Source organism: Gavia stellata, chromosome 3 (assembly GCF_030936135.1).
Source record: "Gavia stellata isolate bGavSte3 chromosome 3, bGavSte3.hap2, whole genome shotgun sequence".
Taxonomy (NCBI): domain Eukaryota; kingdom Metazoa; phylum Chordata; class Aves; order Gaviiformes; family Gaviidae; genus Gavia; species Gavia stellata.
This window is the reverse complement of record NC_082596.1, coordinates 3,326,950-3,349,502: the sequence shown is the minus strand read 5'-3', so window position 1 is coordinate 3,349,502 and position 22,553 is coordinate 3,326,950. Positions and strand designations below refer to the sequence as shown.

Below are 22,553 nucleotides of genomic sequence, written 5' to 3'. Positions count from 1 at the left end.
AAAAAGAGAGCAGGGACTAGCAAGAGTGAAAGAAGAATACGGAAGATGCTCGGAAAGGGACAGAGTGGGACAAACTGGAAAGAAAGCGTGGAAGTGAAATGAAAGGAAGCCAAAGGCAGATCTAGGATGCTTCCAAAATGCACAGATCTCCCACTCAGGCAGGACAGGGTCTGAGACAGAAACATATGCAGATCTTCCTCACAGGGAATGAAGCCCTCAGTAGTGCTGACATATTTCAGAAGCAAGGATGGGAGAAGGAAGGTAGGGAATCTTTCCAAAACCAGTGTAGCCATTAGGGAAGGTAATGCATTACTGTTGTTGCTCCTCAGTTACCATATGCAAGCCAACTATGGGGGGGTATAGTCCACAGTGGTTGAGCAGCAAATCCCATTTACAGACAGAAATTTCTGTCTTCTCCTGGAGAAGTATTTGCCACTAATTTCTGAAGATAAACCAACATCCTGCCCACCTTCTGGAAAGGAAACTTTCTTGCCACAGGGGACCTCTAGTAATAGAGATAAAAAAAAAGGGTAAAAGAAAAGCATTGGAAAAAGCTCTCTTTCCAGGTAAACACTAAACTCTTTACCGATCTAAGATTAGCTTGAGTGAGGAAATTGTTGGCACAGTTAATGTTGGACATATATTTTCCATACCAAATTATGGAAGCTGACTGAGTCCATAATATCACTGCATATTTTATCATAATTTTTAGGCTGCACACTGACTTTCTCCATGGAAAGCGCTCTAGGAACCACTGACACTGCCTGCTGAGGGACGTGACACTTCCCATCAGTAAAGGAGCATCAATACCGCTCAGCATTTTAAAGTCCCTGATGGGTTTACATTACCTTTCTGCTGGAGTCTTTCTATTTGCTTCCACTGCCCATGCTTTTACCCCTGCTGCTGCTTAGCTCAAACACAGCTGTGCTAATATGCCAAAGCCACATATCTAATCCACACCTTTTTCATCTGTTTTCGGGTCTCATTTGGCAAACAGAAGGGGATGAGACCAGTCTGATCATAACTAAGAGACAAGCCAGTCTCCCAAGGATGTTGACACATGCTTTGATTTTGTAGGAAACTACATTTGGCTGAGTTTTACAAAACACTCTAAGCATTGGGTACCACCCAAAGTCCCACGAATTTTTCCAAGAGCAGTCATGTTAGTTCTGTTGTCCTGGATAAGTGTCATCACTGATAACTCCATCCTGCTAACCAGAACATGTCTATTGGATTGTAGAGACGATGGTGGTATTCTTCTCCTTCAGTCTCACCCTGTCATGTAGTGGCAGTACCCAGTCTGGCACTCCTCAGAAAATGCTGACTTTCTCAGAAAGAAATCTGAGCCCTTCCACCCTGACTTATTCTAAATATGCCTGGTAGGTCTCATGAGTAATGTACCTACACAAAGGGATCTCAGAAAATGTACGGATTGTGCAGGAACATAAATTTTGACTGAACAAGCGATGAATAAAATGCAGAGCAACATCCTCAGATTTTGGGCAAAGAATATATAATCATTCAGTGGTGTTTGCGAAACATGTCAGGCTCTGTCAGGAAGAAGGGTTATAAATAAATGTGAGGTAGATACTTTAATAATGCTATTTCATATACATGCTATAATGAACTTTAATTATTTCTTTGGGTTTCTTTCTTCTTTTACTGTAGCAGGTGAGTCAAGCCCAGATGTGCAATGAAACTGATACTGGCATCACAGCATTTTCTTTAGAGGTGGCTGAAAGAGCTCTATGGATCAGCTGCCAAATCATTTCTTCTCCTGTGGGGTTTCCTTCATGCATCTTACACAGAATTTAATTCCCCCACATGTGGCATGAGTGAATCAGAATGCAAGGAATTTTCCTGACAGAAAAGATTTTGCAGACAAGTGGTCTTGTCACATCACTTGTCCTGCCATGAAGCCAAAGTCATCTTTGTCACACTCAGTGGAGCAACCTGCCAAGAGGAACCAGTTGCCATGGTATGTAAGGAAGTTCATGTATAATTTTGCATTTGGAAACTATGAAAGCTAATTTAATGCTTATTGGTAACCTTATCACCAAATATTTGCGCCAGGGAGCAAGGAGATTGATTTATTTCCTGCTGTGATGTTAGGGAATTAACAGAGGATATCAAAAGGAAAGCTCAGAGGTGTTAAATGTAATGATGTTGGATAAAGATGAAATACCTCACTCATTCCTTGGCTTTTCAGTAGGAACTCAGGGAAATAAACAGAGCAATGTGGTACATCACTTCTTTTGCAAAATGCCTTCCTGTCAATGTCTTCAATGACTAGATGACTTTCATGAAGAAGAAGTCATATGAGATGAACCTTACTGAAATACGTTCATTCTCCCTTCCATCTTTCCTGCTCTGTAAGCAAGACCAATGACAACACAACCCTACTGAAAGCAAAAGGATATGTTCCTCAACTCCCCACACCATGAAGACACCATGGCCCAGTTCCTCTACTTTCACAGACAGGAGCTTTCAAACTCACTGAGGGGCTACCCAAAAGTATCTGACTTAACTTGTCAGGTCTACTCCCAATCCCATACCTAATACTCCGATGTTAAACAGTGGATAAACAAACCCATGAAACACATAAATGCTGCAGGCTCCTCGCATGTTGAAAGCCATTGCATTTGACAGCTGCTCAACCTATTCCTCTTTGTACACACCTCCAGACCCCCCAATCTCCATTTCCTTCTGAGCATCACGAAAAAAACCCAAAACAAACAAAAAAAAACCCAACACAAAACAAAGCAGATAACCCATGACATGGGTTACTCTTGGAACAAACCCTTTGTGTTTACAACAGTTACTAAGTCAAATATGCTGAGCTCAGTATAACTTGCTGCATGACCTAGAATCTCCATCCTACGTCCGACTTTTCTCTAAAATGGGGATGGGTCCTTTCCCCTATAGAGTTGAAATATCTTAATTTCCAAAGTGTTTGAGATCTGCAGGGACATCTACTAAAATTCAGCATTCGAGAACTTCACCAGCTCATCCCCCCCTATTTTGTATCAAGTCTTAAATACAATCACCTGTTCATAAACAAAGAAGCCTAATAAAGCATTTGAAAAAAACCCAAACAACCAGAAACCAGCATACCACACATCTTTGAACCTGTCCTTTTCATTTGGTGGCCAATTTATATTCTGTAATGTTTTCCAGCCTCTTACAGCTGGGAAGGGGAAGAGGCGCCACTGGCGAGCTGTGAGATTCAAGAGGGCAGAAGGGAAGAGTCAAGAAAGGCAAAAGGGTGATTAAAGGGATTTTGTGTGAACTCAGGTCTCCACAGGGGAACAATGTCTGTAGGCTTGGAAGTAACAAGCAGCGCTAGGAGGAGAAAAAGGTTTTATAACATCAGATACCATCAAGCTCAAAATAAAATGCATCTCAAAATAAGCAGGATCGGTGTAGGACAAGAACACAAAAGATGTCCCAGATGCACCTTTGTAAAATGAGAAGTATGGGGGACAAAACACATAAAAACAAAAGAAAAAACCGCAGATCCTAAACTCAGTATTTTCAAACAAAAAATGTGGTTCTCTGTAAAGAAAAAGTCCTTTCCCCCCTCTAGTTTTCTGCACAACCCTCCCTCATGCCCCATTTCTTCCCAGCCTGAAACTACCTGGCAGCTCTGACCAGGTAGGCAGGCAAGTGTCCAACATGTGAACACCACTTGATATCACCATTACCTGTACTCACAGGGATGAGCTGAAGTTTCTTGTTAATTTAAATAATTTTGAACCTGTTAAGCTCATAGATGATAGCAGATTAGCACTACCCCATGCTGCACCCAGTGATATGTCATCATGCCACCCTCTCCCATGTATTAGACACACACTCATGGTCCTGCCAGACTCTACTGGGGCCTAAGCAAGATGCACTGATGGGCAAGGCCCACTCCCAGCTTTGGGGTGCCCAAATGATGTGAACTGGGGAGAGGGAGAACCTGCACAGCCCCCTGGACTCCACCACAGCTGAGCATCAGACCAGCTGAGACTAAAAACTGGCAAACTCCTCGATGCTCCCCAGCAGATGTGACCTAAAGCTAAAATTTCTCCTCCTTAGGAACCTGAAAAATTAGATATGTATACACACAAATGTATTAATACTATACTTATTTCAAGTCTATTTAATATGTATGTTCTACCTAGTACAGGGAGGAGCCATGTAGCTGGCGGTTACTTACTGCATTTTTCCACCACCTAGTACGCAGGGACTCTGCCTTCAACAGAAGCGTAAAACACCCTATTCCACCCCAACTCTGGACAGATTTTATCCTCATCTCAATGATATTTACTGACAACAAACATCAACAGTCCATCAAGCCTTCTCCGCCGTCATTTTCATCTGAGTGCTATAAAACAAGGCTCCTGAATCCGACTGAGTCCGATGCCAGCAGATGGCACTCCGAAGTGTGCAGCATCCACAGCGTCCCTCGCCCCATCCCCAGCAACTGCTGGAAAAGCCTTTTTTTCTGTGCCTGGCTCTTCAGTGGAGCTTTTAATCATGCTTGAATACAGGGGTCAACAAAGTAGCTCACACAATAGGGCCATCGAACTTCCCAGTCCTCAGCTTCCAGAAGAGGTCAGTGTGTCCTGCCGCACACAGAAGCCACATTCCCACTCTCTTTCCCTAAATCACCCAACCAATTACAAACTGCTGGGCATAGAAAGGGAGAAAACACCTTCCTCGCTCACCAGAAATCAGTTGTGCTTGCAAGCAGATGCTTCGATTACTTATTTTGTTTGCTGGTTTTTTTTTTTTTTTAGAGCAATCATCTCTGTTTCGCAGCGTGTCACTACTAAGTTCTTCATGCAAACATACTCCCACACAGGAAAAAAGGGAAGGGGAAGGGGAAGGAACGGGAAAGAAGGGGAAAGGAAAAAAGGGAAGGGGAAGGGGAAGGGGAAGGGGAAGGGGAAGGGGAAGGGGAAGGGGAAGGGGAAGGGGAAGGGGAAGGGGAAGGGGAAGGGGAAGGGGAAGGGGAAGGGGAAGGGGAGGTGAGGGGAGGGAAAGGAAGGGAAGGGAAGGGAAGGGAAGGGAAGGGAAGGGAAGGGAAGGGAAGGGAAGGGAAGGGAAGGGAAGGGAAGGGAAGGGAAGGGAAGGGAAGGGAAGGGAAGGGAAGGGAAGGGAAGGGAAGGGAAGGGAAGGGAAGGGAAGGGAAGGGAAGGGAAGGGAAGGGAAGGGAAATCCTTCTTAAAGCAAGGAACTCCACAGTTCAAGAGATTCATTTGTAGCAAGTGCAATGTTGAGTTAAGGTTCTAGGAACCATCGTGATAGTTTTTATGCAGGAGTTTACAGGCTGAGCAAAGGTAGAAAATAAAATACTGAAACTTTTCATTTTATCCAAGTGAGGTCTGCGAACCACAACTCACAACAGACCCAGGGCTTGCACAGATTGGAAGCAGGATCTTCATGTTCGCCCCACAGAAAACCGGTTACATGGAAATAAGCCCTTTTTTGACCTATTTCCAGCCAATTTCTCCATGCAGAAGTATAACCTGTATAGGTTTTCCCATGCCTTGGTCTCTTTGCCAAGGAGGACCTTGGGAACCTCCTGGCTCTGGTGCGAGTTTTGCTTTGGGAAGTTGCACAAACAGGGGCAGAACGTTTGCTTTCCTTCACTTGGCGCCCCTTGGCAGTGCTGCACTGACTGCAGTAGTACTGTCTGTTTTCACAAGGCTCTGATCACGTGAAAATAAATAAATAAATAAATAAATAAGAAGTGTAATAACTTATTTTTCTTTCATCATGGGAAATACTGCATTTGTGTAAGATATCCAAATAATCCTCATGGAAAAATGACGCATGAGGCAAAAACCTTCCTTGCTCTACCATTCCCAGCTCCCTTCCAGCATCTGGAGAAGACAAGTACTCAAGTTGAGCACTGAGAGACAGGAGATGAGATCAAGGCCTTACCTGATGCAGGGAACAGGGTAAAAGTCCTCTTGCACCAAACCCATTTGATGCAAGGCTCGCCGGAGTGACCGGCTGCCTAATGCTCATCCCAGTGTACCGCATGGTAACACAGCTTTAATTAAAGTGGGATTAATGAAGGGCACTCTGCAAAGCGCTACTGTATTTTACTGCAGGGGGAACAGTAAGATGCATTCTTGTCATCTTGCTGCTGAAATGACAAAACGTCAGTTTGAATGCCCGCAAGAGGAGAATACCCATGATTGCTTGGCTGCATCACTCCCTTCGCGATTTATCCACCATTTAGAGGCGTGAATATGCACATGGGTGATGCAAAGCAGGTACCAGCCACGCAACATTGATTTGCTTCTGACAGTAGCAATGATAAGCCACACTCATGGCTCAGTCTTTTCATTCATAGAAATCATCAAGTATCAGCTTGAGTTGGAAGGGACCCAGAAGGACCACTGAGTCCAACTCCCATTCCATTCCCACCTATGCACATGGGAGCACATCCTGGCAATTTTTGGCAGGGTTTGCCCATGGCATGTGTTGTGAACCACCACCTCATTTCAGATTTGGGACAGTCAGACGTAGCTGAAGAAGTCTTTTAAACTTAAGGGAATTATTTGCTACACAGGCACCTTCTCAGATTGAGAAGTTTGTGAGAGTTATAAGGGAAAACCACCGTCTGTGTTTAGGTGAACACACATTTATTTTATTTATCACATAGACTATTGCTATCAGCTTAAAAGTAACTATTTGAAACATCATCTGCAGCACGTGCCTTATCTCACAGATCCTGGTGTACTTTATAAGGAAACTATATATAAATTATCTCTCTGATATATGTCCAGCTTTATGGTTTAACTCCAAAGGTATTTGAGCATCCTGGGTTATCATTAAAAATGAAGATGAAACTCCATAACAAGCAAAAACATCAGTGGAAGCTTAATTTGGCAAACTAACAAAAAGTTGGATTACAGTTTTCAGCTGGACACCACGACTAAGTAAAAGAAAAATGAATCCAAATTATAAGCCTGGTCCTGTGTTTCCTTTTGTTTGCAGTAAATCAGGCATAATTGTGATCAATTGAAAAAGTCTGAGCGAGCAAGTCGGTCTCACTATGCCAGGTTGATTTGGGGGCTGGTATGTGCAACAGCTGGAGCATCACACAGCATTTCACAAATGATATACAGTATAGGGGCAGTAACAGCACTGCACTCTAAATAGGAAGGAAAGGGGTTAAATACCTTTGACTTATATGGTGGATGTAACGTTGGTTATTGAGACCCTGAAAATGAATCAGATGGAACCCTAGAAAGGCCACTAAATATTACTTTTGTCTTCACCCTGGTGAAGCAAGGGTTAACCTATTTCCAAATACATTTTTTTCATGGGAAAATACCATTGCCGTTCACATTTAATCATGTGATAAATGCAGCCATCAAAGTGGGTTTAGAAGAATACAATTTCCCTCCTTTCAATAATCCATCTCCACAGCAGGGTTTGAATGTATTAAATAACACTGCATTCACTTTAGAGCAAGGTGACACACTCGGTAAGGTTTCACATTTGTTTCTCCAGTTACTGCATGATCTTTGCCAGGGCAAAAGTCAACTTAGACTCTTGCAATGCAACTTCTGCAAGGTGGGGTTGAAGAAGGGGAGGTGGATGAGGTCATACAAGCATCTCCATCCCCCTAGCAGAAACCACTTCCACCTGCAGTGGGCAAAACCACCCACTTACTGTATCATCAGGCTCCTACATGGAAAAAAAAAAGGAATATATAGGAAAGAAAAGCCACTGACCTAGAGTGAAAAAAATCCAAGCTTGCAAACCGATGCAGAGGTTTGTTTTTTATAACTATACTGCCGTCGCGGCCACACAGGTCCTACAGCCCCAGCCTATGTTTCATGAGCTCCGGGATCTTGGCCTGCATTTGCTCTCCTCTTGTACTGCTGTCAGCACAGATCTGACAGTGCTGCCAAAGGTGACCCTCACTGCCCAGAAAAGCTGCGTGCAAGGACAAAGCTCTCCGACCAAGGTGAATATCCATCCAACTGGCCACACCTGTCATTATATTTATTTAAATTTGTATTTGTATTTGTATTTATATTTATATTTACATTTACATTTACATTTATATTTAGGTTTAGGTTTAGGTTTCCGTTTCGGTTTATATAGATGAAGTTGTATATGTAGATGTAGACATACACATGAGTATCTACATCTATACCTGTAGATATACACATCCATGTTGCGGTGCTGGCTGGGACCACACAGCAAAGCACTCTCCACACTCACTGTGCCAAAAGCAGTACTCATGAGAAAACAGGAACCAACACTCCTTGAAACCGCAGCCAGATCTGATGCAACAGGTGAGAAAGGCTTTTCCCATCTTTACAGGCGCAGAGATCCCCTCCATGAATGACCCTGATTTGGCACGAAGACATGGGTATTTGCAACATCCTTTACATTTAACAGCTGGGAGGAGAAAGGAGCACTGCAACTACCCAGGCAGCTATCACAAGCAATGGTGAAAAATAGTTGCAGAGCTGTTGCTGGCTATGGAAGAATAATAACGTGGGTACCAGTTGAGTTATGTTATCTGTCCGAGCCTCTGGGCAGAATATAGATTTGCTCTCCGTGAAAGCACTCTCTCCTATTAACAAGGCACGTTCACGCCAGTGTTTCATCCCATGACTTCAAACGCCTCCACGTAACCCCAGCATCACCATTTCCCACGCACAGCCCTCCGGCGGGGTCCTCGCTGGTGTGGGGCGAGGGAAAGTGGCCCCAGGATTTGGGAACATAAAAGCAAGTGCTTGCAGAGCTGGCTCATTCCAGACAAAACATCCCTTCAGTTTGCAAGACAGCTCCGGCAGTGACTCAGAGCTGGGGTAGAGGAGAGCGGCATCAGCACAGTGCGTGAAGCCAGCGAGCTGCTGTGGAGGAGGCTATGTACAAAAGAAACCCTTCCCCTGCCTTCATCCTCTGCCCACATAAAAACCTCTCTCCTTTCTCACTCAAACAAAAGGAAAAATAAAAAAACCCACAAAGAAAGAAAAAAACAAACAAAAAAACCCCAACCAACCAGAAAACCCCTCTAATGAATACAAAATCCTTTGTGCAGGTGCTGATATAGGCAGCTTCAGTTTCAAGTTACATCAGCAGACATGGGCAAGCAAAGCGGGCTTATCCCATGACAGGCGCTTGATAAGGGATTGCTAAGGAAAATCCACAATGCTTAAGTTGTTTGGGCAATTTAAGAAATGGCAAGTCCCCCCCAAACCTGGTTAGACAGATTTGGTCTTAATATAGATTTGGTCTTTTCTTATTTTTCTCCTTTTGTAGAATAAGGGGCTATATATTATTGGAAGCACACACCTCTAGTCTCTGCAAATTACCTCCTCTACAGATATAGTAGGATTTGGGGGTTTTCTTACATGCTTTTACACGCAACACTGAAGTCCTGAGCAATCCTGTTGCCCCATAAAACCTGCCCGCAGCCACAAGCAGCACAAGGAATATGGGTGTTTTCCCAAGGGCTGCCGTGCAGGTTTTATTGCGCTTAAGGCTGGAGGGTTCTTCATTTTAACTCTTACAGTTGCAAAGTGCTGCATCCCTGACACATCAGAAAGGGAATGTAATGGTTAGTTAGTGAAGTACTGTGCCTGTAAAGCCCACTGGCATTTTTTGGCAAGATCGTGAGCATGCTAGGCAGAAAAGACCTTCCCCTCTCAGACCCACTGGATGCAGTGCAAGGACAGTACTTTGGGCCATTCAGAAAAAATTCCACCTCCGTTGGGAATATAGCGAGCAAATAAAAATATCAGGTACGAATCTATTTCCATTCACTTACTAAATTCCTGTATCAGCAGCTATTTCCCTACCCCTAAACTAGAAAAAGCAAAAAAAAAAAAAAATTGTCCTAGGAAAATTGTTTTAATGACCGCCTTAAAAAACCCCACAAAACAAACAACAGCCCACACTTAAATAAAGTCAAGAAGAAATAGCCGTGTGATTTAAATGCTCCATATTGACAGCCCTAGGAACAGAGGAGTGGGTTGATTAGAATATGGCTTTTAATGAATGCATTGTCATTTAAAACAAAGTTGACATCATTGAAATAACACTTTTTTACAGAAGTAGCTGCATACCAAATGACCTTGAAAAGACCTAGCAATTACTACTACACATGCAAGATACATTATCGCCAAAGCTAAGGCTTGATTTCCTAAGATATACCAGCCAGAATGGAACATTAGGAACTGGGATGAGTTCTAAGATAAGATGCAAGAGCCAATAAGATAAATGCGTAAATAAAAAGCTCCATTCGTCAGAGCAAGAGCCGTTATTTTGATTGTGAGAAATTCAATTTTGCATTTAAGAAAAATACACAACGCAACCTCTCCCAAATGTTGTAGCCAGTTTCAAACTGAGCTTTGGACATCCGGCACGAAGAGCACCTACTGCGTTAAAAACTCATTGTTAATTATTGTTCAAAATCGCCTGTTGGCATTTGCTTAGCCTGCGAGATCCTCAGGGTGGCACAATCTAATAGCTGTGCTTATACAGCATCTACCATGATAAGGACCCTGTAAAAATAGAAGCCCAAGTAACTAGAGTCATTACACACACATACATATATGCAGTTTATGCAGATATTATTGCCAAGAAATTATTCTCCCATAAAGACAAGGATTAGATCTTGCTGCCCCAAAATGAGAATTTTACTCTAATCACATAAAAAGAACAACTTCATAAACACAGGAAGAAAGAGAGAAATGATGCTTCCTGTGAGAAGGAAGTCCATTTAAAGTATGAATAAATTGATGCAGTCAGGAGAAAGAAGCTTGTATATGCAAATAGAGGTTTATTACCCATTTTTGTGCTGCTAAGAAACATCATTTACTGACCTCTGAGAGGAGGGTCAAGTAGGCTTACGGAATAAGAAACAAAGGCATCTCTTTTGGCAACTGCCATGTTCCAGAGCAGTAATTATCCTTCCCGCTCCCCGTGAGCAGCAGGAAATGAAGAGGGGTGCGATTACACTATGACAATTACTGTAATTTTAATTTCTAAAAATTGCCAGGAAAGTTTCCTCTTTAAAAAAAAAAAAAAAGTCTGTTCACATTTTTGGTGTAGTTTTAGTTTAAAACTCATTCCTCAGCTAAATCAGAGCTGTGTTTCCCCCTCTCCCACTCCTTTTGGGGAACCACCCACAAAGTCTACCTGGTGAGAAAACCCACTTTCCTCCTCATTAGTTGAGAAGATAGATGGCCAAGTGTGGTCAGTGAGGATCCAGGAAAGAGGGAGGTGGCCCAAAGGCATGTCACAGATGAGTAAGGATGCACAAACTGGGCTGTCCCTGCTAGGCACTGCCAGGGACGGATCCTTAGGAGCCCTCAGCTTTTCAGCCTAGTCTGCTGTTGGGTTTAATATCACTTGAACTTATTCTATCATGGCCACAATAACATATTCTTCTTTCTAGGGGAAGTAGGTGATGTTAGATGGACAATAATTAAAAACAATTAAAAAGAAGGATTCCTTTAATGTCCTGTGCTCAGAGGGATTATTGGCTATTTTGTGGAATTCCTGCAGGCTATCATTTATTATTTTAATATTATGGATAAGCTATTCTGTGCTATTAGAACATCATCATATTTTACTATACCCAACTGTTGCACTGGGGGATGGACTTAGGCCAAGAGGACAGGTCTACTCAGCTGTGCAGCTTCTCCTACCACTGACCACACCGTCCCAGGCTTTGCATCACTGCTATGGGGGACACCTGAAATACTCCCCCTCCTACAGTGGACTCTCTGCCTGGAAGGAGGAATAGCTGGTTTATGCCAAGGTCTGTCTGTGCAAGAGGAGAAGGTGGGATTCAAGGCACGTCTGCCCCATACGTAGCCAGGAACCAGAAGCGACCATATCATCAAATACATTACTGTCTCTGCTGTATGCTGCAAGAGCACTTCTCATAAATGGAAAGCTGCTTTCCAGTATCCCCCTGTGCACTCCCGTAATGAGACTTCTGAGGTCTCATTTTGGCCACTGGGTGAATATTTAAAATTGCTTTCACAGATCCAAGGGAAAGGGCTTTTTTCAAATAGTTGCCACAACTCACGTTCAACAACCATCATTTAGCATAGTAAAAAATTGTGTCTTTCAATATATGCAGTAACACACCTATAGAACTACATCAATTTGCCTACACACAAATACCTTCCTACAAACACATATTTGATTAAGAATTTATATAACTTCAGGCTTCAGGGAATTTTGGATCAATGCCTTTATTTTGCTTTTATAAATAAATGAACTCAATTAAACAGTACTTACAGCAAACCATGATGGGCAGGAGAATAATTTTCCTGAAGCTTCACTTTCCAATTTTGACCTGTTACATGGGTCTAGGGAATCAATTACTCCCTAAAGGGAACTTCCTTATTAGAGTTTATGTTAACAAACATCTTACCTTTCCCACCCACCAACGGAAGAGGAGGAGGGACACATATACAGAAAAACTAGCATTCTTCAAACCTCTTACTATTTGCTTTAATAAATTAAAGCATAAATAAAATAAAACAAAGCCCTGCAGGCAAGCAGCATTTGAATCAAGACTGGATCTGCACCAAGTAAGAAGTTCACCATGCAGTCTTACAAGACCCATAAATCAGGTCCCCTGAACATATGTATTATTTTGCATTACTGTATAGGGTGTGAACTTCAATGTCTTAATATACGCACGTAGCGGTCAGATTACAGTTGCTGTGGGAACTATGTCCTGACCAATCTGCAGCTGGAAAAATACCAATAAGTAAAAAACAATCACACCACTGCATTCCCTTCATCAGGTTTTATACATTTAATTTCTCTCTTTTTATATTTGAAGGAGGAAGAAAAGAAGACACGTGTGAAGCTGCAAATGTACAGGAAAGCTGAAACGGATGTGAATTAACTTTCTTCCTTTTCAAGCAGTTTGCATGAAACCTCACGTGTCCCCAGCCCAAGCAAGTGTCACTGCATGAAAAGTATGTGCTCTTGGGTGGGATCAAGCCTATTTCTGAGTCAGAAGCATCTCACCAAGGACATACTACAACCCCCTTTTTTTTCATAATGCCAACCACCAGCATTCATTTGCAAGTGACAGCTACAAGAAGAAACAATCTGCAGCTGATTCAGTTTAACACAATTTCTGCTGATGCTGCCTGACCCTCACCAAATTGTTACAGTCTCCTAATGGGTAGGATTTTTACCTGTTTTAAGGCAAAGGGGTTTGCCTTTGTCCCGTTCTTCCTCCAGCCTCCCTTTACCTCCAACCCCACCATCACTTGCCTCCAAGATTTGAGTACTTTCATCTGACATCTTGGCTTTTTCCCCTATTAAAACTCTGCTCCTTTCCACAGAAGGTTGGTTTTGGAGTCATCAACCATTTTCAATATACCAAAAAAGTTGATTGCATCCAGACTTACTCCAGGTGCAGAGATGCACAACAGCCATGCAGTAATTAGCCCTCTTCATTCTATTAGCACTGGTTAATGGCCAGCAGTGTCCCACATCATATGGAATAGCCATGGCCATGTAGCCCTGTTGTAGTCCAGGCAAGACCAGAGCTATTCCCACCTCTGCAATCCACTCCACTGACAGTAATCTAACAAAGTTGGTTAAAAGCACAAGAACTGATATAATACAGATGGCATGAAAACAAATCACAGCTAATCTGCACAAAATAAACCCCCTTATCTCTGAGGTCAATCATCAAAACCAATAAATGTTTGACATCTGGTGGATTTGATCACCATTCAAGAATACGCTATTTGTGACCATGCACAATACCCATGTTCAAAACAGATCACCAGTTGATGGACAAAAATAAGCTATAACATTTCTATAAACGCATAGCTGAAAAGCAACATCTGTGCATAATCACTCCAAAGGTGACGGTGGGAAATCTCAGTAAGGTTAAAGGAATATATTAACCCTTTAGCACACAAAGGCCTTAGTTTCATTGGCACTACCACCTAAAACCAACTAAGTGACAAGAAGGTCTGATGCAGAGTTGTAATTGCTCGAAACCTGTCTAATATTAAAGCTTTGGTCCATTCACTTGCCCTAATGGCAGGGTCTTCAGTGGCATCATTCCATCCTTCTCTACACAGAAGCATTACTGTTACAAAGAACAACTACTTATATACACGTTAAGGAGGATATAGAAAAGCAGGTGACATAGCAAGGTAGGGAATGAAGATTCATTAGGAAAGCAAAAAATCTGCTGACTGCCCCTTAAAAGAAAAGACAAGAGTATCAAGAATATCAGAAATAATCACTGAAATCAGGCATAGAGTTCTTTTTGGTGGCGTGGTATCTGGTGCAAATACATAAAAGCCCTTTAGTGTGCAGGACTTGAAAGGCCAACCTGATCTCTGCCGAACTCATACTACAGATAACTGATCTCCTGGCATTGAACCTCTCACTGAAATCTGTGGAGATTTCTTCTACACACACACACATAAAACATACGTAGTATTTTGCATTACTATTTACATATATAGTATTTTGCATTACTGTTTGTGAAAGACTATCCACATATGCATATATATACATATACACACACACACATCTCTTTACACTCTTTATCATGTTACATATGTGCACAGACACGCATATATTTAATTATATTTTATATATACACGCACATGCATGTACATATGAAACTAAATATATGCATAAAACTATAACGTATATGATCTGATTACATACAGTATTTATTCATTGACAAAGTTCCTAATATGGTTAAAAGAGAAAAAAAAAGGCTCTATTTTCATATGTATATAACAGCTAACCACAGTGTAATGTAGCCAAAGAATGCAGAATACATGATTCCTCTTAAAACTGAAGACAGAGATTTGCTAAAAACCCTTCTTACTTTCTTCTACGAAATTGCACTTGGAGTAGGATATCACTTAGCGTAAGAGGAAGGGTTCCTAGGGAAGGGGATACGGGACTGCTCTTTGATATATTTCAGAGTAGACAAAAATCCCATCAAGAATGGAAAAACAGCCCCATAAAAACAGAAAAGCAGACAATAATTAAACAGCTCTTACATACACCTTTTTTCCTGGCTCCTGTATCTTCCACCTCCAAAGATGACATACATCTCTATTTGAAAACCATTTCACTGGCTTCAGTGTAGGTAGTGGGGGAGCACTGTGCTCTTCAGCATCACTAGTGGGGTTAGAAAACAGCCCTTTTTTAGCAATGTACTTACAGTTAAACATAGAGAGACACACGAACTTACCTGTTTGGTACTTCTCTGCCCAGTAGGAAGCAAAGCTTTGGATTTCTCTGCTATTTTCTGTAAAAAAGGTTAAAAAAAAAAAAAAAAAAGGAAAATGGTTGAGAAAAGAGTCCAAATATTTAGGAAAGGAATTGTATGAAGCTATTTCTTCTGCTTTTTAAAGAAAAAGGACATAGAAAAAAGTCTTATTATTTAGAAAAAGAGAGTATAACCACATTGAAAAGTTTGGTCTTGCAGGAATTAAAAGTCTTCAAAGCTTCCAGAATGACAAGGTTATCAAAACTGAAACACACATTTAAGAAATGACAGCTAGGGCATGGATAAGTAGCAATTTACCACTCAGATTGGTTTCCTGACGCAACAGGGCATTCACAAACTGCGGTGGCTAATTTTGGCACTTCTGAATTGATGACACATTTAAAAAAATGTACAGTTCAGATGGATTGTACTCATGAACGTTAAAAAAAGGCATAAAAAAGGTGTGTATATGGGGGTGGAGCCTGAATGCTTCAAACTTCTCGTTTAATGGGATAAAGTCATTTCATTTAAAGACCTAGCATTTGGCGTTTTGAATAGGACAGAGAAATAATTAAAAATACGCGATAGGACTAGAGATAATGGAATGTTATTATATAATATACATGCTGCTGAGTGCAATTTTACGTGATTTTATTTATTTATTTATTTATTTATTTTTAAACCATAGGCAGCGAGTGTTGCAAAATCAATCAGTACAGAGTGTTTCTAATAGAGATACATAATTAAGTGCATGTTGCCAGCCAAATTTCATTACACCTGTATAATTACAATGTATTCTTCCTATGTGTTGCAGACATGGGTCAAACTCACTAAAGCAGTATGAGAAAGCAACCAGAGTTTGTCCAGGTTGTATTTGCATAGGATTCAATTAATCCTGATATATATTCAGACTTCTTACTGCAGGGGAGAGAAGCAGTTTGAGGATGGTAAATTTAAATCATTACTACAGTGTTTAAAAGCAAAGCAAATCTGCTCATCAGTAGAGCCTCCCCAGGGTAAAATGGGAGAGCAGGAAGCAAATGAAAGAGCTGGAGTTCAGATTTTGTTTGTTTTATTAAACAGCTTGATCTTGGTGATGGGTCCAACTCACAAGATGTGTTTGGAAACCTTCTGGCAAAGCCATATAACATAGCAGAGCCATAAGGTGGGTTAACATTTAAATCAGCAATGCTGCCCGCGCATTTTCTGTAAGTAGAAAATGCGAAAGGAGCACTGTGTTATCCCTTCTCCTTCTTCCCTGCCAGTGGAGATGCATCAAAACAATGTCATGTCTAATCCAAGGGTCCCACTGAAGGTCCTACCAGATACACAGCTGGCAAAAGCACACTCTTTTTCCTTTTCTATTGCTGCTGAATTGTCCTGCAGTTGCATGCGTGTGCGTATTCCAATGTAATGATACACTGCTTGACTGATAAAGTAAGAGAAGAGGGACAAAACTACACGTGAGCAGCTCTGTGGAGATGCTCCATGCTCCTCGGAGCCACGCTCGCTCCCATGTAACATGTTCCCAAAATCACATACGGAAGAGTGGAAGCAAGCGAGACCCTCACCTTCTGCACAGCTCCGTATCTCTGGATGGCATCTGACAGCTGGTTCTTCAGCCTGTCCAGCTGAAGTCGCTCTTGCTGTTTTGGAAAAAACAGAAGCCTGGTTAGCAGGTCTGTAGAGATAAGTCATGTAGTAGACTTTGTCTGTGACCGTGGGAAATAGTCCTGGTGGGAGACTGGACTGGATATTAGGAAAAATTTCTTTACTGAGAGAGTGGTGAAGCACTGGAACAGGCTGCCCAGGGAAGTGGTGGAGTCACCATCACTGGAGGTGTTCAAGAAATGTGTGGACGAGGCATTGTGGGACATGGTTTAACAGGCATGGTGGTGTTAGTTGATCATTGGACTTGATGATCTTACAGGTCTTTTCCAACCCTAGTGATTCTGTGATTCTGTGAGACACTAAATAAACAAGGTGGGTACAAACAGTAGTCTAAAAAATTCAATTTCACTGGGGCTGCCAGGATGCTATGAGGTTTTATTTTAGGAAGGGAGCGCAATATGCTTTGCTCTTTCAGGCCAAAACAATTAAAAAAGTCACCTTAGATATTCAAGATAGCACTCAAGTCATGACTACTGTGTGGTCTGCTATCTGAGCTGGACACCTTCTGTGGCAGGGATATATAGTGGGACATTTTGCTGTCCTGCTTACTGTATGAAGGGGGTCTCACTCCAACACCAGTTCTTAAAGACTGTGAAATGCAAGCAAATAAATACTTTACCGCCATCAAAAGAACAGAATGGTTGTAGCTTTGTATCCTGCTTCCACTTACTAAAATCCAGCCTTGGATTATCTGCTGGAGATGATAACCCAAGGGGTCCTCCTATAAAAAGTCCTTTATTTGTATGATACCCCATGACAGAGTTCTTCACCCCATTTGATGGCAATGGGCAATTTACTGGACTTGAGAGGTCCATCAGCCACAACAACCTTCCTTCTGACTGACCTAGGGCCTGATTGTCAGAAACCAACTTATCTCCATGTTTTCCAAAACATGTACCCAAATGTCACTGCCTTTCTCTCGGGAGCTTGCCCCAGCAAGATACCAATCTACATTTTAAACAAAAGTTCTCGTAAGGAAGACCCCAGTCTAGCCCGATGTAACTATCCAACATTCTGCAAAATCACTGCTCTCAGATGGAGTGACCAAACCCAAACACTGTCAGGCAACGGAAATTCTCCTGGAATTACTCTAACGCCTGGATCTCAGATTTCAGGTGTGCAGGAGCTCATGTGTCCACGTTTTACAGAGGAGAATCAATTGCAAGGAAGTGGGGTGTCACCTTAAAAACCAAGTAGCGAACAAAACCCAATCTACACGAAAGCTCCTAAGCAGAAATGTTCACTTTACAGCAATTTCAGCTGTTTCAGACAACTGCTTAAGAATACAAAAATGAATTTTATAAAGGATGGGATAAACATCTTTAATTTTTAATGGTAGTATTTTCATACACAGAAGAATATCCCAGTCCTACAGTTCTTCATCCAAAGATTTAAAACCATTTTTGGAACAGGGCAAGTATCATTATTGCCATTCTACAGATAAAGGTCTATAAACCTTATGTTCATTACACATGCAAAAGAAGATAAGTTTGCCACCCTAATGGTCCAGCACTCATCCTACAAAAACCTGGAATTCCAGATAGGCCTGTCTTTTTAAGTCCTTTGAGGTTAGTTTGAAAGGAAGCCCTAAAATAGCCATGTGTTATTTTACATCAGTCTCCCGCCTTGTAAGACGCTTGTCCACTTACATCAGTATCTTTGCTCCTGAAATACTATCAATTTGCTCAGTTGGGCATCCTGACTCCCATAGCTCCAGCAGCACTTGGAGATTCAAGGGAAGTCAGAGAAACTCCCACAGTGCACCTTGCTGGCAGTGCATTACTGGTGGAAAATAAGGAAGAAAGAAAAAAAATTCTTGTCTGTGTGTGCATGCAAAGCAATGCACAGAATAATGGATCGGAAAGGACTGACTATAAAGCTCTACATTAATGGAAGCCTTTTCATGCCTTGAGAAATTTTATGGGAAGAAAGTTTGCAATGCTGCCCAGACCCCCAAGAGGGACTTACCAACCAGCAGCCAATACCCACCAGAACTATTTGTTCTATCTAAGGGAAGAGGGGTACAGGCTTTGTATCAAAATTTGTAGGTTTAATTACTTAAACTGCACACTGTTAGAAAAGAGGAGTTAAAAAAATAAAATCTGTTAAATTAATTGACCGGGGAGCAGAAAAATTTATTATGCGATGCCAATGGAGAGCGGCAAGTTTATTCCTCATATTACTATAATTGTTTGTGTGTCTATCTCCTTCAGCCCTTAAATATTCTCCCTTTAACTTAGCAATTTTTCTCCCCATGACAGTAAAAGCTATTTTGCTGAGAGTCCCCAGTGGACACTACATGGGCTTCAAAGGCAAATAATGACATTCTTGTGTGGCACTATAGTTGGGTTTAACGTGACCTTGCCTGATTTCCCTTTGGACCCAATTTATGTCACAAAAGGGAGCCAGAAGATCAACACCAAACAGCCCAGATCCCCATATCTCCAAGAAAGCAACTTCTGTTTCATCACGCTTTGATGTAATTGTTCTCAGAGTATGGAAGCAAAAGGAAAAAAAAAAAATAGTCCTTGTAGTCCACCACTGATCAAAGCAACATGTTAGCAAAGATCAAAGTATTAAGGTTGATGCCTGCATAAATAAAGTCAATGTCTATGTATGGAGAACAGTCATTCCAGGCTTCCCTCTCCATCCTCTGGAGTAGACCATCACTCATTCATTTTTTCAGGTGGGCTGAATTGCACATGGTCCTCCACTGGTTACAAAGGTAGCCTGGGGCGATTCAGCTCTTAATCCTTATCTCATATGCCTGTTGGCAAGTGATGTAAGTCCAGGCTCTAAAAACCACTTGGACAGAAATGAGTTGTGCATTTAGAGCAGTGGTTTTTTTCTAGGTGGAAGGACAGGGAGAACAGAGTTGTAGTAATACAGGACTTCGGAAAATGGTAGGAAGTGAGTGAGGATAAAACACCAATTCAGGTAAGTTGCTGACACAGAAACTATATGGACGCTGGAAACAAGAACGTAATATAAAACTGCTAGGCAGAATCAAGTAGAAAAAACTGTCCTTATTCTCATTTCATTGCTGAATGACCTGTTATGTGGGCGAAACTTCCCCTCAACTCTCACACCAGCTGGGGTTTGCCCCCCACAGTATGCTTCTGTTCTTCCCAACGATGTGTACCACAAGCCAACATCAGCAGGAACATACGGGGTATAAAGGTCTTTGTGCAAAGGTCAGAAACCTTCTGTTTGTCCAGTCGCTCCACTGGGAACTAGGGGATGGGCATCATTCATACCCCTGTGGCAATGATGTTCTTATGAGTTGAACCTACTGACGACACAAGATCAGTCTGTCCGTACAACAGATGGGGTTGCTGTGGCGTAAATTGTAATTCAAAGTCCTGCTTTGATCTGGCCACAGCCTGTAATTATCTATCCCCACCACTGCCTTTGCACTAGCATACAGCACTGAATGAGTGTCATATCCAGACATATTCCACTGCTTTGCCCTTTCCTCAGACACTTCAACACACTTCCAAACTCATCTGCACCCACGGCACAACTATGTCTTTAACCAATACCAAACTCATGCGGAGCCAGATGATTTCTGCAGGACTTTCACCCAAACTGAGTGAGACCCTGAGACAGGTGTGAGCTAATCAAGGCTTTGTTGCTGAGTTCTTGACTTCCAGTTCCACACGATCCAGTTTTGGGAGAAGAACAGTTGTTTTCCCATTGGTAATTTATAAATGCAAGGTATGCTTATTGCGTTACAGGAAAGTAAGTTATAACAAGACATGGAGCTCAACAGCTTTAAAGCACCCACTACCACTTCTTTTTTCATTATTCCTCCCTCTGTAAGCCCCGGCACTCTCCCCCAACAGCATCTTGAATGACACGTACCCTGGATGAGCCTCTGACAACCTCAGATAGCTGCTTGATGGCTTTGGTGCTAGTCGTGATGGTTTTATTAGTCTCCTGCTGGGTTGCATGCCTGCAGAAGAGAAGAGATGATGAGAATTGCAATTGAAAACAATTGCATAATGAGACACTCACAGAACTTTTTCAAGCTGCAGAGCAATTGAGACAAAACAATACACAGCACATGGAGCCACAGTAGGACTACGCAAGACCGGGGTCTTGACCAGCAATGGCAGCCAGAAGGCTGTAGGAAATACTAGCAAGGAGCTGGCCAAGATGTTCTTCCTGCGATCAGCACAAAGACAACGGCTGTGGACCTGCAAAGTCAAAGGGGGTGGACAGGTAACAAGGCCATCAGAGATGGCTGGTATTGCAACTAAAATTGTCGAAAAGAGGGCTGTATAGCAAAAAGAGATGGGACTGGTGAGTTACCTGATGCCTTGCCCAGGAAAATTTTGTACTTAGAAGAGAAATTTGAAGAGACAGAAATTGAGCAGAACAAATTTACTCACCGTGATCATCTACCTGCTAATGACATAGTATCTCCAGGAAAGCACTGTGAATGCAAAGGTGCAGTGTTGCTTTATGAGCACTGAAACAGGCAGGCAGGGTGCCAAACCTGCTCCCCTCTCCAGTCATGGTTGTCCCTCTCCTTTACACCCCAAATTCCATTATCATTATTTCTTGTAAGCACTGGTTGCTGGTTTCGCTGTTTGGGACCACACAAAGTAGGGGGGAGAGACATAAATGCTGCCCAACGGTATTTATTAGCTCAGTCCACTAGTTCTCAAGCTTTATAAGGTCAACAGGGTATTTTCAGCCTCTGAGCTTCCCCAGGGAGCACTTCACATATTTTTAGTCAGAAAGGGGTGGTTTTCCATAATGCTTCAGTCACAAACTCTAGAAAGACTCAAGAAAGACCTGGAGAAAATGATCTTTATTCTCCTTTAGAGGATACATTTGAGCCATGGTTGTATTGAAAATACTCATTTGTCAGTGCTATGATTTCAGGGTGGGCGGCATGTGGAGTGAATGGAAGTTCTTTGATTAAAAAATGTTAAGATGACTCTTTATGGCCCCTCTGTCCTGAAGACCCATGGCCTGTCCTGGGTCTTCAGCTCCTTGCTACTTTTCTGTCAGCACTGATAGACACCAGCTCTTTCAAGACTTATGTCAACTCTTTCAGCACCCCCTTTGAGGAACAAGGCCAGCTCCCAAACAGTCTTTACCAAATGCAACCTTAACTACAAATAAATTGAGACCTCTCAACAAGCACTTCACAGACTGTCACACAGAATCACAGAATCACTAAGACTGGAAAAGATCTGTAAGATCATCAAGTGCAACCATCAACCAACACCACCATGCCCACTAAACCATGTCCCACAATGCCACGTCTACACGTTCCTTGAACACCTCCAGGGATGATGACTCCACCACCTCCCTGGGCAGCCTCTTCCAATGCTTCACCACTCTCTCAGGAAAGAAATTTTTCCTAATATCCAGCCTAAACCTCCCCTGGCACAACTTGAGGCCATTTCCTCTTGTCCTGTCGCTTGTCACTTGGGAGAAGAGACCAACACCCACCTCTCTGCAACCTCCTTTCAGGTAGTTGCAGAGAGCGATAAGGTCTCCCCTCAGCCTCCTCTTCTCCAGACTGAACAACCCCAGTTCCCTCAGCCGCTCCTCAGAAGACTTGTGCTCCAGACCCCTCACCAGCTTCGTCGCCCTTCTCTGGACA

The 22,553-nt window shown here is 42.3% G+C and overlaps 1 protein-coding gene across 1 annotated transcript in view; it reads right to left on the bottom strand.

The window, feature by feature from the left end:
* TSNARE1 (t-SNARE domain containing 1) overlaps positions 1-22,553 on the bottom strand; it is a 484,504-nt gene that overhangs the window by 257,242 nt on the left and 204,709 nt on the right. The window contains exons 5-7 of the mRNA XM_059815553.1: positions 20,795-20,885; positions 16,831-16,905; positions 15,242-15,298 (exon numbers count right to left, since the gene is read on the bottom strand). Coding sequence (XP_059671536.1) covers positions 15,242-15,298; positions 16,831-16,905; positions 20,795-20,885 — 223 coding nt within the window. The remainder of the gene's footprint in view (positions 1-15,241; positions 15,299-16,830; positions 16,906-20,794; positions 20,886-22,553) is intronic.